Source organism: Neomonachus schauinslandi, chromosome 6, assembly GCF_002201575.2.
Source record: "Neomonachus schauinslandi chromosome 6, ASM220157v2, whole genome shotgun sequence".
Lineage (NCBI taxonomy): Eukaryota > Metazoa > Chordata > Mammalia > Carnivora > Phocidae > Neomonachus > Neomonachus schauinslandi.
The window spans coordinates 52846298-52863562 of NC_058408.1; the positions used below are offsets into that span (position 1 = coordinate 52846298).

The window sequence follows — 17265 nt, forward strand, 5'->3', positions numbered from 1 at the left end:
ATGAGAGAAAGAGAGAGAGAGTGCAAGCACAGGTGGGAGGAGGGGCAGAGGGAGAGGGAGAATAAGGCTCCTTACTGAGCAAGGAGCCTGACGTGGGGCCCAATCCCCGGACCCCAAGATCATTACCTGAGCCGTAGGCAGACACTTAACTGACTGAGCCACCCAGGTGCCCCTGGTTCCTTTACTTTTTTAACAATCTCCTTTTCTAACTCCTTCACTAGTTTCTGTGGTCTGAATGTGTTTGTATCCTTCCCGCCGCCCCCAGATTCATTTGTTAAGATCTAATGCCCAATATGATAGTGTTAGGAGGTGGAGCCTTTGGGAGGTCTCTTCTCATGAAAGAGACCTCCAAACAGTTCACTTGCCCCTTGCACCATGTGAGGTTACAGTAAAAAGACAGCCGTCTAGGATATGGGCTCTCACCAGACACTGAATCTTTTGGTGCCATGATCTTGGACTTCCCAGCCTCCAGAACTGTAAGAAATAAATGTTTGTTGTTTATGAAGTACCCAGTTGATAGTCTTTTGTTATAGTAGCCTGGACCAAGACATCAGATCCTATTCTTCATCTTGCCTCCAGCAATGGAAACTTCTCAAAAGTCAGTCCTAGCTTAAAATTTTATATATCAGGTATAGCTCAATAAAGCTGAAAAAAAAAAAAAGCCAATTCTGACCCTTGGCCAATCAGTCTGTAATTCTCCACCCCCTGGCCTTCTCTATCGCCAGTGTTAGGAAGATCTAATCCCTCCTTCTTTGGGGCACCTACAGTGCGAATAGCCACATATATATTATGTTTAATTGTTCACATGTTTGTCTCTCCATGTGAATTGTGAGCTTTTTGAGGGTAGGGGCTTTGTCATGTTTTTCTTCATACTCTTAGCCTGTAAGTTAGTAAGTTAATAAATAACAGTTGAATAAATTCTCTTTTGGTGCTACCTTATTCATGGAGCTCACTAGTCTTCATTCATTTATAGAACTTATTCACCTTTTCTAAAAACGACTCCTGAACCCTTCTCTGCGTATCTTGTTTGTGCCAGTGCCCCATTTTAACTCCCACTCCTCCAGTAAGCCAGCTGCATGCACACACAGTGTCATGACTATATATCTAGTTTCTCCTGTAACCTTCTATTTTCTGACCTTCACCTTGAATACCACACTACTTTGTAGTCATGTGAACCTGGTGATTACCAAGGGATTCCTGGATCTCACTTCAAAGATTCCACTGATGTGAGGATCTGAGTTTTGAGAGATACAGTACTTCCTGTGATCTGTTATTGCATTGAATTACATGCCGCAGATGTTATCTGAACACCCACAGAGCTATTTCAGTTTGCATACTAGTAAATTAAATCACATTATTTGAGAAGTGGTCAAGCAAAGGCTAAATTCAATGCTGTGATAAACTCTACATAGTGGTTCCTGAGACTTCTGTATTTTGACTGGAAAAATGTGAAAAAATGGAGGAGATTGAAATGACGTCACTAAGAAAACAAGTACTATCTGCTATCACTATAACTTAAAGAAAACATTTTAACATCAGAAAAGAAGGGAAAGTATGATTTCATTGTAAGGCTCTGCCCTTTAAATTGAATAAATTAAGCTTTATTATGGACTTTTATATTTTTCTCATTTTTCCATGTATGATGGAACTTTTGTCATGAATCACCACCGGTTTATGGTCCAGCCTTTGAGAACAACTGTCTAGACGGAGCTGAAGCAGGCAGAATGCTATTTAGGTTAACATGATGCCCCAAGTTGTAAAGGGCTGATGGTACACTCTGATATTTGATCTAATATGTGGTACATTATATTCTCCAAGTTGGCCACATCTCCTATGCCACATGCTCGTCTTACAATGTGATCATGACCTTCCTCTCAGAGAGAGGTGGGTCTCTGTTCTCTCCTCTTCAATCTGGGCAGGCCTGTGACTATAGTGGAAGTAATACTACATGATTTCCGTAGATCATAAAAAGTGATACAGTCTCCAGCTAGTTCTTTTGAGATGCTCAGTCTTGGAAACCAGTCTGTATGGAGAGACCCATGTGGACAGAAACTGAGGCCCCAACCTGAAGCCCTGTCTGAGTTGCAGCTAGCAGGCACCGCCAACCTGCCGCCATGTGAGTGAGCCATCTTGGAAGTGGATCCTCCAATCCAGCCACCTCAGCCAGTGCTATATGGAGCGAAGACAAGCCTTCTCTGTTGAGTGCTACCAAAATTGTAGATTTCAGCTAAATAAATGATTGTTGTTGTTTTAACCTACTAAGCTTTGTGTCTGTTTGTTATGCAGCAATACATAACATACAAATTTTGGACTCTGGAAGCGAGAAATGGATATAACAAATCCTAAAATATGTGATGTTGCCTTTTTGGGCCTGGGTGACAGGCAGAAGCCCAAAAGGCCTACAGGAGAGTGTCAGTGAAAGCCTGCAGAATGTTTAAAAGCCCCTAGGAGGTGATTAGTGGGAGTTTATAGGAAAGAGAGGAAAATGTTATTAGAAGCTGGAGAAGAGGGGCCCTTGTTATGTGATGGTGGTAAGTTCGATCACACTGTTGTCTAAGTAATGAACTCAGTGATCATGCTAAGGATTTTTCTAGACAGTAGTCAAGTGCCACTTGGCTTCTTCTACTGGTGTGAAAGGAGAGAGATGAGCTGAAAAGGAACTGTTCATTTTTCAAATGAAAGTTAAAAAGTATAATGCAGCCAGTACTCACTGGGTTTGAAAATAAAATTGTTTCTCATGCCTAGCCTTTCTAGGTGGCAAAAAAGTCTCAAACTAAGAAATGGATTCTGAGAAAGGATAAAATCTCAGGTGGGATTTTGAGGTCATAAGACCTCAGAGATACCTAATGTGGTGCCTCCTGGAACTTCTGAGACTTGAGATAGGCTTTCTCAGTGCTTCTAGGAAGGTGACCTCTGGCTGCTGTAGGCGATCATTGTCATAGCTAAACCAAAATGCAAAGAGAATAGCTCTCTGTCAATAATGGTATATATTAAGCTTAGGAACCATCTAATTGGTCCTATCTGAGTCCCATGCCCATCCCTGAACCAATCATTGTATAGGGGGATGAGAAACTATGACTAACCAGCCTTGTCTCAGTCAGATAATATAATCTATTATGAGAATATGGGGTTGGGGGAAACACCCTGGGCAGCCTCTCAGCCCTCAGCTCCTAAAGCTATCATAGTCTACTCAGCTGGCTCTATGCAAAGTGGTGAAATACAGATTTATTATTGCTTTTCTTTAAGCTCTATGGGAAAGATTGTGATGTAAAGAAATTCAATCATCTCTGTATTTTAGTTATGTTCTATCTCTAGCAGAACTATGTGTAATCTAGAGCCAACTATGAATTTTGTCCGAGTTTTCTCAAGGTATGAGGATTTTTCTAAAAGCCATGGAGAATCTTGGGTGCCTGGGTGGCTCAGTTAGTTAAGCGACTGCCTTCGGCTCAGGTCATGATCCCGGAGTCCTGGGATCGAGTCCCGCATTGGGCTCCCGGCTCGGCGGGGAGCCTGCTTCTCCCTCTGACCCTTTCCCCTCTCATGCTGTTTCTCGCTCGCTCTCTAATAAATGAATAAATAAAATCTTAAAAAAAAAAGCCATGGAGAATCTGAATTTTGAAATGTAAATCTTCACAAGACTTACCCATCAGGTCTAGATGACCCAAGTGAGTTGAGGGGACAGCAGGTAGGAACTAGATAGAAGGCGGAAGGACATTACTCAAAATGATATGAAGCATTTTAGAGAATTCAAGGCGACCAGTGGTATAGGTAACATAAAGATGAAAATGGGAGAAAGAGTAGTGAACTTGGTAACTAGGAGAGGTAAGTAAGGGCACGGGAAAGAGTAAGAAATGGGTCTCTCAAGAGACAGCCTGTGAATAAGACAGATTTTTTTTTTTTTTAAACATGGTCCTTGGGATTTATGGCTGAGTGGTTTAAAAGACCCGTACCAGACAACAACAAACTGTTGAAAGCAAGTATTTTGGAGAATGGTGTATGGGTACCAGTGGTGGTTGCTGCAATCAGGGCCAAACATAGAGCTGTGACTAAAACTTTTTAGTTTCAAGTAGGAATTGGGACTTTCATTGGTCAAAGTTTCTTTGATATATAGTGATGGCAAAGATTGATCATAGACTTAGTAATCTCACTGCTGTGGTGCTATTCTTGGTGCCCTGGGGAAGAGCGTTAGAGGAGTATGACATAAGAATGGGAGAGTAGAATTTCATTGTCACAAATAACCTCCTTGGAAAGAAACCAAAATTATTAACAATGTTCATTTGTTTAAATTTGCACTGTGTTTTTAGTGATTAGATTTGAGGCAAAGAAAATCAGTTAAAACAGTTGTTGGTATAGACACAGCTTGGGCATTAAGAAATGCAAGCTTCCCTGGAACTGGATCACTTAGCTGCTTCTGGGTTGGGGGTGGGGATGTTGTATATAGCCAATCAGAATGAAAGTAAGTTGGCAAGCAACCAATGGGAATTAGGCATGGAAATGACTTTGGGTGTGATATCAGTTGGCAGTACCGTCCCTGGCAAACAGCCACAGAGCTGAGCATTGTTCTTTGTGATTTTCAAGAGCCTTCATCTTGATTTCAACTCTGAACCAGCTTAGCCTTGGAAGATGGTATCTCTGGTCTTGGTAGTTTGGAGAACCTGATTTGAGAGTGATGCTGTAGTGACAGGTGGGGATAGCAGGATGTGAGGATGCCAAGGACCTGAAGGGTTATTTGAGGGACAGGTGAAGCGATTTGAAGATGTAGCATCTTGAATCTCATTTCTGGCCCATTTCTGCTTCACACTAGAATCATTATCTTGTAGACCAAACAAATGCAAAATGAAGAACCAAAGGTTAACTCTAAATATTATTGGGGATACTTCAGGAACCTCTAGGAATTCTTAGGTTAAGGTTAACTGCAAGGAAATATAAAACAGAATGAGTCCTTCTCAGGACCACCACATAGATTTGTGCGGGCTGTGTTCTGCACAAGGGCACCAGCTGAGGGTAGGTACTGGGACTGAAATCAAACCCATTATTTATGTGCCAAGCCATGTGCCCTGTATTCAGGAAGGGGGACTTTTTCTAATTCACTTAAAGGCACCATATGATAAAACCTCAATTTTAGTATTTTCCTTTGTTTTTAGGTTATTCACCCCCCTCTCCATCCCGACCTTATCTGGTGTGACTCAACTTTGACCTCATTTGGATTTTGGATTTGGAGGGGCCCAAGAGAGGGAAAAGGGAACATGGGATTGAAGTAGTAAAGGGGAATTCCAGAGTGATTTGTACCCATAGAGGAAGAGGTCCCCCTCAAAAAGTTCAGTTGATCAAATATTATGGAGAGCCTATTATGGGCCACATACTGTGTGCACAGCCTTAAGGAAAAATAATATCCAGCCCCGACCCTTGAGAAACTCACTGTCCAATGAGAAAGGCAAACACACTACTAGATCATACAATGATTAAGTGCAGAAATCAGTGCAGTCGCTCTCCCATATATATGTAGAAATGTGAGGAAGAAACACTAGCCCCGCTGTTGGTGTTCCTATAAAATGCTCTTGGAGCAAAAGGTAGAACAGAAGGTATCCATGTGTGCCCTGTGGCAAGATGAGATGTGCTCAGATCTGACTGTGGTAAAATCTTATGTAGAAAGAATGTGGATGCACTGGGACCTGGCAAGTTTCATTTTCTTCTTTTTGCGTATTAGAACAGGTTAGTCTGTGGTGGTGAAGATAATAACTCACATACGAATTCGTCAAGTTACAACTGAGAAAGCCATGTCAAACATGAACTCTTCCTTCTGGATGCAAGGAGAAGGTAACAGACCTGACTTACTGTGTGGAAGTTCAGCTGGCTACACCGTCAAAAGTGGACATTTCATAATGCTTGTGTGTTCCACTATTGTTTTGGGAGGTAGGTGGTTGTTTCTGAATTTCATCTTTCCTCTGCCCTCTGAACCTTTCTCAGTGCAGAAAGCGATGGCAACATCATCAAAAGAAGTCCAGTGAGACTGTAAGATATGAGTGAATGCCAGCAATGTAGCTTCATTTAATTATCAGTAGTGTCTACACTATGTTCCTTCCTTCAGTGGCATGTGCTGAGCACAGAAGAGGGGTAGGCGGAAGGGGAATTAGACAGTCCTTGACCTCAAGGAGTCCTCTCGCTGGGGAGATGGGTAAACAGTAATTACAATGTAGTGGGGTTAGTTGAACTGTCAAGTTGTGGTCCAGCATCTCTGGTAATGAGCAGGAAAGCCTCATGCCACCGGCCTGCCAGGCTTAACCTAACCAACATATATCTGGGATGAGGGGAGGGTGATGGGGACAAATAGGACCCAGACATTTGTTTCACAATTTGCACAGTTGCTGTCATCAATTTTGCCCATTTTATTATGGCTTTGGTGTGAGTTTACTTCAGGGAACATGCCACGCACTCCATCCCTAGTGGGAACTTAGGAGAGACTTCACAAGTAAGGGCCTCTTCAATGATCATTAAGAATTCAGTAGGTATGGTGAATGATATTCATGCAGATGAGACACCAGATTAAGAAACACAGGTACTTTATTCCCCAGTTCAACGCTAGCGATTAGGGAAAAGTTTCTAGTCCTCTTTAAAACTTTTTTCTTTAAAATCCTTTCTGGAATTGGGAAGACTATAAAGAAACAATGAAGCAAACACTCATAAAAACTTCTTCAATTTTACTTACCAGAGTGAGTAAAATCACCTTCTCTGGGGTGAGCCTTTAAAACACACACTAATGGCCCTGGTCCCCTGTGGTACTAGGAGGTGCTGGTGACCATGAATTTCACCAGCTCTAGATCCTTGATGATTATGTGGAGATAAGTATTCCAGCAGTAAAGGGCATTGCAGAAATAGTTCGAGAAACGTGACTTTAGCCCCACACAAAAGAAGTATTCAACAAATATCTGCTGATTTAGCTGGAAGACAGGAAATGCAGAATCTGGAATGACAGTGAATCTTGCCCTAGGCATAAAGTAATTGGATTATAGTCCATCTATTGCTTCTGGAGGGAAGGAACTCAATAATGTTGGACAGAGAAGAGTGGCAAGGCAAGAAAATGCATGTAGGCAGAGAGTAACCCATGTCTTCTGTGACTTGTCTGGTGAGGACAGTTTTCCCTATAGTTAGAGCTCAGTTGAAAGTATTTCTGGCTTTTAGGAAAACTATAGAATATATATTGCTGTAGTTATTACTAATAAAAGGTGTGCTATGTAGATACGAAGTTTGGCTTTTCATAATTCCTCATCCTCAGATCCATAGGGAGGACACTTGTACAGTAATCTTCATGTGCCCATCGGTGGGCAAATGGGAAATTGTTGGAACTTCAGTATTTTCCAGATTCACCTGTGAGAGAGGCTTCATTATGTGTGTCTGAAGAGACAGCATTTGTAATAGCTGTCAATTGTTTATTCATAATGATGTGACACTCAGGAAGTTTCAAATTAAATAGAGAAAGGGGATAGTAAATGTTTCGAAACTATACATTATGTCTAAATAACACATGCATTTCTTCAGGATTTTTGAGGACCTGTTTAAAGAATTCTGAAGTCACTGTCTTGATAATTCTTTCTGTGGTAGGATTTGTGATAGGACAACTGGCTCACAATTCTGTGGAGGTAATGTACGTATAATAAATTAGTAAATTAAAGGACAAAGACCCAAAATCAAGGTCCACTCTCACCCCTACCCCTGAATGTATGGAATTAAAAAAAAATGTGAACAGCTGGGGTGCCTGGGTGGCTCGGTTGGTTAAGCATCTGACTCTTGATCTCGGGGGTTGTGAGTTCAGGCCCTGTGTTGGGCTCCACGCCCAGCTTAAATAAAAAAATAAAAATTAAAAAAAATGTGAACAGCTACTGAAAAAAATTCCTCTGGTATTATAAATTTTGAAAATGAAAAACCATACAATAAAAGAGATATAAATTAGAGGCGCTTAAGATAAAACACTAGTATGGAAGTAAGGGAAATTGGATTGCATTCTTGGGTTCCTCATCGTCTGCCTTGGGAGCCTCGCTCTTGTTTCTTTCCCCTGTCCATATACGGGCTTCATCCGTGCTATTGTCTGCAACAAAGGCAGCTGTTATTGTCATAATGAAACATGGTTACTCTTTCCTAACTGCTAGATTCAATGCAAAATGTGTCATATAATATATAATACAGATACAAGAAAAATTTTATTAATTTATTAACTCTTGATTTCAAATGCATAACAGTGTGATCAATAATGATTTGTCTCCACTCATTCTTTTTATTTTTTAAAAATGGAGATGATGCTTGTATCTATCTAGGATTTTAAAAGCCTCTTGTTACTCTTCCGAAACACCCGAGTTACTACTAACATCATTTGAGTGTTTACTATGTGCCAGGCTCGCTTTAAAGTGTTTTGTGTTTATTAGTTTATTAGCTTATTATTAATTCTTTTTCTCCAGTGAAATATGGAGCTGTTTAATTTTAAAAATGTGTTTTATTTGAGTATAGTTGACACACCATCTTACATTAGTTTCAGGTGTACAACATAGTGATTCAACTTCTCTATTTTTTATGCTATGCTCAACTTATTAATTCTTGAGTTAATTCACTCACCTTCACAGAAACCCAGTGGAAGGAGGTATTCTATCCCATTTTACAGGTGAGGAAACTGAGGCACAGGGAGGTTAAGTAACAAAGAATAAAATATTAGTTGAGCCAAAAACTTTAGTGTACAACCTTCATGATTTATGTCTTATATACACAATATGTGCTATTAGCTGTGTTATTTTTCTCTACTTGATTCACTGAAGGACTTTATTATTTTCTTTAAAGATTTATTTACTTATTTGAGAGAGAGCGAGCGAGCGCCGGGGAAGTGCAGGAGGTGGGGGGGGGCAGAAGGGAGAGAATGTCAAGCAGACTTCCAGCTGAGCAGGGAGCCCAAACCGGAGCTCAATTCCACAACCCATGAGATCCCGACCTGAGCCAAAACCGAGTCAGACGCTCAACTGACAGCCACCCAGGTGTCCCAACTCACTGAAGGACTGAAATGAAAAATCCTAAGCAAATGTTTGTGAAATCACAAGTACTTGTGCAAGTTTCTCTTTTTCTGTCTTAATGCAAATTAGAATAAATATCTAACAGTCAAATAAAAAAAACACTTATCTGTGAACACCTGAACTCCTGTCCGAGATTACCAGTGGCAGGGGTATCACTTGTGAAAACACTGATTACAGTCTTACCACAAACAATGTTTGTGTAGCCCAAGCTCACAAAATTCTCTGGTGAATAGAGGACTGTACATATAACTCATCTGGACAGTCAGATCAAGAAATCTACAAAACCCTGAGGACTGGCCTCATAGATAATTGCTCATTAGTTGCAGATTGGAATATACTAAAACTTACATTGATTGATATAACACCAATTTCTAATACCTCAAATTACCTAATACTAATTTCTAATACCTCAGAATGGCAGCCAACTAATTTCTTTTTTGTCCTTGTTAGTTTAGGTGTACCAAATTGTCTATCCTCTTCTGAGAACACCAAGTTTTTCACTTTATTGTTATTTTTCACCTATAATTATATTTATGGCTGCTTTGGATGTGGACTTTTGTATCCTCAAGAATGTGTTCTGGCAGGTGAGAACAATTTTTTAAAAAATTATGATCACTCTTGCTTATTTATGTTAGCAGACAATATGTATGTCTATAAAGAAGATTAATCATTCATAAATCTCACAGTTTAGTTGTTCTATCCTCCTTATTCCGTGGAACCACTATTAAAAGGGAGTTGAGGGGGAGAGAGAAGGAATAAATATTTGCTGAGTGACGACTGTGAGTAGGCACTGAGTAAATATCTCCATTTTATATATAAACAAATTGCAGCTCAGCGGTCACAAACAAGGCTGATAAATGGCAGAACATGGATTCTAATCCCACATCTGACTTCATCTCAACTGTCTCTGAAGGTTTGCCCATTTTCACTACTAGGATTGTTTTATTTGTGGCTTCTCTCTTTTTTTCCTAATCATGCTTGCCAGATGATTTTATTTTCCCTTTCAAAGAACATTTTATTTTCTTTAGTTTTATTCTGTATTTTTTCTAACATCTTGACTTAGATATTAGTTGGTTGATTTTTAGCTTTCTTATTTTTTGTATTTTGTACATTTAGGGTTTTAAATTTTTCTGTAACTACTCTTTTAGCTTCACCCATGTTTTGATTTTTAGTGTTTTTTGGTTTTGTTTTTATTTTTTTAGAGAGAGAGCGGGAGTGCATGCGTGCCTGCCTGCCTACACACATGGTGCAGGGGAGGGGCAGAGAGAGAATCTTAAGCAGGCTCCACACCCAGTGCAGAGCTGCAAGGGGCTTGATCTCTCAACCCTGAGATCATGACCTGAGCCGAAATCAAGAGTCGATGCTTAACCAACTGAGCCATCCAGGCACCCAATGATTTTTAGTGTTTTCATTACATCCCAAACCTATGTAAAATTTTTACTATACTTTTTCCTTTGACCCATTGATTATTTTTTCCCCATGTGTGGAAGAATTTTGTTTGTTTTATTTATTATTGAAGTACAGTTGACATACAATATTATATTAATTTCAGGTGTATATCCTAGTGATTGATAATCATATACATATGAAATGCTCACCATGATAAGTGTAGTCACCATTTGTCATCATACAAAGTTATTACAATATTAATGACCATATTCCCTATGTTGTACTTTTATCCCTGTGACTTATTTTATAACTGAAAGTTTGTACCTCTTAGACCTCTTCTACTATTTTGCCCATCCCCCCACCCCTTTCCCCTCTGGCGACCATCAGTTTGTTCTCTCTATTTATGAGTCTATTTCTGGTTTTTGTTTATTTATTTATTTATTTTTTAGATTCCACCATAAATGGAATCATATGGTATTTGTCTTTTTCTTACTGACTTATTTCACTTAGCACAATACCCTCTAGGTTCATCCATGTTGTTTTAAATGGCAAAACTTCATTTTTTATGGCTGAGTAATATTCCTTTATATATATATATATATATATATATATATATACACACACACACACATATATACATATACCACACAGAGGTTTTAGTAAACAAGCTTTGTATATATATATATGCCACATCTTTATCCATTCATCTATTGATGGACACTTAGGTTGCTTTCATATCTTGGCTATTGTAAATAATGCTGCAATAAACAGGGATGCATATATCTTTTTGCATAGTGTTTTGTTTTCTTTGGATAAATACCTAGAAGTGAGATTACTGGACCTTATGATACTTCTAGTTTTAGTTTTTTGAGGAAACTCCATATTGTTCTCCACAGTGGCTGCAACAATTTAAATTCTTACCAACAGCACATGAGGATCCTTCTTCTTTATATCCGTTTCAACACTTGTCATTTCTTGCCTTTTTGATACTATCATTCTGACTGGTGTGAGGTGACATCTCACTGTGGTTTTGATTTGCATTTCCCTGATGATTTGTTATGTTGAGCATCTTTTCATGTGTCTGTTGGTCATCTGCATGTCTTCTTTGGAAAAATGTCTATTAGGTCCTTTGCCCATTTTTAATTGGATTATTTGCTTTTTAACCTATTAATTACTTAGAAGTTATTTTAAAATTTCCAAATATGTTTTATTATTTCTTTTATCAGATTGTGACCAGAGAATGTGTTTTGTATATCAACTCTTGTGATTTGTGGAGATTTGCTTTGTGGCCTTGTACTTCAGTTCTCCAGAATGTTCTGTGTTTGCTTTATAAGAGTATATATTTTCTAATTTTTGAGTTCAGGGGTCTAAATTCGTTCAGTAACTTATTTTGTTTATTATGAAGTTTGGTCTTCCGTATCTTTGCCAGTATTGTTTTTCAACTTAATACAAAAAAACTTCCATTATAACTATGGATTTATCAATTTTTCTTTGTGATTCTGCCAGTTTTTACTTTACATAGATAGAAACTCTTTTTTTTAAGTGCCTACAAGTATTGTTATTTTCCTAGTTATTTTTTTCTCATTATCTAGTTACCCTTTTATCTCAAATAATGCATTTTGCCTTCAGTCAATTTCGTCTGGTATTACTATAGGCATACCAGCTTTGTTTTGCTTAGTATTTGCCTGCTACAAGTTTTCCATCCTTCCACTTTCAAGATTTTTGGTCCTTATGTTTAGATGTCTTTTTGATAATATATAGCTAGATTTTATTATTTTATCCAGGTTGAGAATCTCTGCTGCTTTAAAAACTAGTTTAATATTTGTTGTGGTTAAAAATAGACTCAGAAAAAAAAAAATAGACTCAGAACGGCAAAGGATTTGAACAGATTTGAGGCACCAAGGAAGATATGTGGAAGAAAATAGTGTTTAGAAATATGCTCAACACCATAAGTCATTGGAGAAATAGAAATTGAAACTATGGTGACATGTACCACTACATATCTATTGGAATGGCAATAGCAGCAACAATAACAAGCCTGATAATACCGAGTGCTGGTGAGAATGCAGTGAGAATGCAAAATGGTACAGCCACTTTGGAAAACAGTTTAGGAGTTTCTTATAAAGTGAAACATACACCTGCCATATGACCCAGCAATTCCACTCCTATGTATTTACTGAAGTGAAATGAAAGCTTGTTTACACTAAAACCTCTGTGTGAATCATTTTTATAGCCGCCTCATTCATAATCTGTAAATTCTAGAAACAACTCAAATGTTCTTCAGCTCATGAATGAATAAACAAATTGTGACACACCTTATAATGCAATATTACCCAGCAATGAAAAAGGAGCATTAAGGGCCACAACATAGAAGAATTTCAGGTGCCTTATGCTAAGAGAAGGAAACCAGACTCAAAAGGCTACCTATGTATAATTCTATTCATAGACCTTCCTTCTAGCAAAGGCAAACCAGTAGGCTTGGAGGAAAGATCATTTGTTGCCAGGGACTGGGGAGAGGGAAAGGAATTAACTACAAAGGGTCAACATTTATTTGTTTATTTTTTGAGATAGAGGGAGACAAAGAAGGGGGGGTGGGGGCAGAGCTAGAAGGAGAGAGGGTCTTTTTTTTCTTTTAAGATTTTTTAAATTATTTATTTATTTGACAGAGAGAGAGAAAGAGAGAGCGAGCAAGGGGAGCAGGAGAGGGAGAAGTAGGCTCCCTGCCGAGCAGGGAGCCCTATGCGGGGCTCGAACCCAGGACCCCGGGATCATGACCTGAGCCGAAGGCAGCCGTTTAAACGACTGAGCCACCCAGGCGCCCCCGAAGAGAGGGTCTTAAGCCAACTCCACACTGAGCATGGAGCCCAATGCAGGGCTCCATCTCATGACCTTGAGGTCACAACCTAAGCCAAAACCAAGACTGAGATACTTTAATGGACTGTGCCACCCAGGCACCCCAAGGACATTTTTGAGGTGATCTGTTTTGTTTCTTAATTGTGGTCATGGTTACATGACTGTATGCATCTGCCAAAACTCATATAACTCTCTATCAAAAGAATGAATTTCACTGTATATAAATTAAAAATAAATTTTAAAAAATCAAAAGAAATAGGGGCACCTGGGTGGCACAGTCTACAGTCTTAAGTTGGTTAAGCGTCTGCCTTCGGCTCAGGTCATGATCCCAGGGTCCTGGGATTGAGTCCTGCATTGGGTTCCCTGCTCGGTGGAGAGCCTTCTTCTCCCTCTCTCTCTGCAGCTCCCCCAGCTTGTGCTGTCTCTCTGTCAAATAAATAAATAAGATCTTTAAAAAAATTAAAAAAATAAAAAATCAAAAGAAATAGATTTGGATTTGTTTCTCAATATAATTTTACACTTTGCCCTTACCATGTGTTTCCTTTGCTTCTTATTCTTTCTTCCCTTCTCAATCAAGTCGATTTTTCAGTTGTCTTTGTCCTTTAATTCCTTCTTCTTGTTTAAAAGTTTTATATTCTATTTCTATTTTTGAGGCAGACACTGCTGATTGCCTATCTGATATGCATTCTCTCTTTCTTTCTCATTAACATAAACTTACTAGATTTCGCTTGGTATGGTAGTGGGCCCAGTGTGAATTATTCTATTTCCCAGCAAGTGGTAGCTGTGTAGCCTCAGAAGAGAGTGTGGCTAATGAAATGTATACAGACGTCTGTTGAATAAGGCTTCTAGAAAGCCCTTAATAAGAGGGCCAAATCAGCCAGCATGTCCTCTTTGCCCTTTGTTTTACTTCTCTTTCTGCCTGCGCCCTGCAGATCAACACTGAAGAAACCAGGCAATGTTTCACAAAGAAGCAGGAAGAATTTGCATTCCATTTTAAGAACATTTTGATGTTGGGACCTATTAAGTTGGACTAGCAATAAGAAATATTAGTGAATTGTTCTTGTAACAATGAGATAGAATCTCTTTTGTTTGGGAGGGATGGTTTCTTTGAGGCAGGTAACCTAGAATACCTTTTGAAATTATTTTTTCAGAGTAATTGTATAAAGTATATAACTAAGATCTGATTCTTCCGTAAGTAAATGCAATCATGCCATCCTTAAATGTTAAATTAATACTGTGTTATGAATTGGTTTCACAGGTCTTGTTAACAGCATTAATTAGCTTTGTTGTGGCATTCATCATAATTGGATATGTGGTTCTGAAATTCAATAGAGATTTGTGGGATTTTCAGTCTTCCCTACTCTTTAGCATGACCCTTGGCATGACAGATCCTGTTCATTCTGTGAATTCACTGAAAACTATTGGTATGTCAGATTTATTTCTCTCTCTTACCTTGAATATATAGAGATAAATTATTTTCTTTTGATCTTGGTGAGTTTTTTTTTTTTTTTGCATGATTTGTGCATCCAGCAGAGTAGATATTTATGCTATTTTTCTTGGAGATGGGGCATTGATGGACTTGAAAGATGCAATGCAAATAAGGCAACCCAAGACCTGGGATAAATAGCACCAATTATAATCTCAAATAATTTTTTCAAGAATAAAAGTAACCATTCTAGAAGGTGATAAAAATTAGCATTCTTTTTCCATTCCACTGAATTCTAAGCCTCAAGGTAGAAACTCTGCCCTACCCCAGTGAAACTTTTCCAAGGCCTTGCTACCTCTTGTTAGAACTGCCTCCCTTTTGATGTGCACTCCACTATTACTATTTAACATAGTACTGGAAGTCTTAGCCTTAGCAATCAGACAACAAAAAGAAATAAAAGGCATCTGAATGGGCAAGGAAGAAATCAAAAGTTCACTCTTTCCAGATGACGTAATACTCTATGTAGAAAACCCAAAATACTCCACCAAAAAATTGCTAGAACTAATACATGCATTTAGCAAAGTTGCAGGATGTAAAATCAATGTGCAAAAATCTGTTGTATTTTTATACGCCAATAATGAAGCAGCAGAAAAAGAAATCAAGGCATTGATCCCATTTGTGATTGTACCAAAACAATAAGATACCTAGGAATAAACCTAAACAAAGAGGTAAAAGATCTGTACTCTGAAAACTATAGAACACTTATGAAAGTAATTGTAGAGGACATAAAGAAATGGAAAAACATTCCATGCTCATGGACTGGAAGAAGAAATATTGTTAAAATGTCTATACTTCCCAAGACAATCTACACATTTAATGCAATCTGATCAAAATAACACCAGCATTTTTTGCAGAGTTAGAGCAAACAGTCTAAAATTTGTATGGAACCACGAGAGACCCAGAATAGCATCCTGAAAAAGACATACAAAACTGGAGGCATTACAATTCCAGATTTCAAGCTCTATCACAAAGCTGTAGTCATCAAGACAGTATGGTACTGGCACAAAAACAGACACATAGATCAATGGAACAGAATAGAGAACCCAGAAATGGACCCACAACTATATGGTGAACTAATCCTCAACAAAGTAGGAAAGGATATACAATGGATAAAAGACAGTCTCTTCAACAAATGGTGTTGGGAAAACTGGACAGCTATATGCAAAAGAATGAAATTGGACCACTCTCTTATACCCTACACAAAAATAACTTCAAAATGGATGAAAAGACCTAAAAGACAGGAAACCATCAAGATCCTAGAGGAGAACACAGGCAGAAACCTCTTTGACTTTGGCTGAAACAACTTCTAACTAGACACATCACCAGAGGCAAGGGAAACAAAAGCAAAAATGAACATTGGGACTTCATCAAGATAAAAAGTTTCTGCACAGTGAAGGAAACAATCAACAAAACTAAAAGGCAACCTATGGAATGGGGGAAGATATTTGCAAATGATCTATCTGGTAAGGGTTAGTATCCAAAGTCTATAAAGAACTCAACACCCAAAAGACAAAAAATCCAGTCAAGAAATAGAAGACATGAACAGACATTTTTCCGAAGAAGACATCCAGATGGCTAATAGGCACATGAAAAGATGCTCCATATCAGTCATCATCAGGGAAATACAAATCAAAGCCACAATGAGATACCACTTCACACCTGTCAGAATGGCTAAAATTAACAACACAAGAAACAACAGGTGTTGACAAGGATGTGGAGAAAGGGGAACCCTCTTACACTGTTGGTGGGAATGCAAACTGGTGCAGCCACTCTGGAAAACAGTATGGAGGTTCCTCAAAAGGCTGAAAATAGAAATACCCTAGACGCAGCAATTGTACTACTAGGTATTTATCCAAAGGATATAAAAATGCTGGTTTGAAAGGGTACACACACCCTGATGTTTATAGCAGCACTATCAACAATAGCCAAACTATGGAGAGAGCTCAAATGTCCACTGACTGATGAATGGATAAAGAAAATGTAGTATATATACACAATGGAATATTACTCAGCCATCAAAAAGAATGAAATCTTGCCATTTGCAACAACGTGATGGAGCTAGAGTGTATTATGCTAAGTGAAATAAGTCAGTCAGAGAAAGACAAATATAGTATGATCTCACTCATATGTGGAATTTAAGAAAGAAAACATGAATATATGGGAATTGGGGGGGGGAAGGATAGAGGGAAATAAACCATAAGAGACACTTAACAATATAGAACAAACTGAGGGGTGCTGGAGGGAGTTGGGTGGGGGGAATGGGCTAGATGGGTGAAGGGTATTAAGGAGGGTACTTGTGATGAGCACTGAGTGTTGTAGGTAAGTGATGAATCCCTGAATTCTACTCCTGAAACCAATATTGCACTGCATGTTAATAAGTAAAATTTAAATTAAAAAAAGATTAAAAAAAACACACAAAAATTTTAAAAATATATACACTAGAAGAAGAAGAAGAAGAAGAAGAAGAAGAAGAAGAAGAAGAAGAAG

The 17265-nt window shown here is 38.5% G+C and overlaps 1 protein-coding gene across 1 annotated transcript in view; it reads left to right on the forward strand.

Moving 5' to 3' along the window:
• The first annotated feature begins 5786 nt into the window (after positions 1-5786).
• SLC9C2 (solute carrier family 9 member C2 (putative)) overlaps positions 5787-17265 on the forward strand; it is a 100629-nt gene continuing 89150 nt past the window's right edge. Inside the window, exons 1-4 of the mRNA XM_021682868.1 lie at positions 5787-5913; positions 7537-7637; positions 9506-9634; positions 14551-14716. Coding sequence (XP_021538543.1) covers positions 5787-5913; positions 7537-7637; positions 9506-9634; positions 14551-14716 — 523 coding nt within the window. The remainder of the gene's footprint in view (positions 5914-7536; positions 7638-9505; positions 9635-14550; positions 14717-17265) is intronic.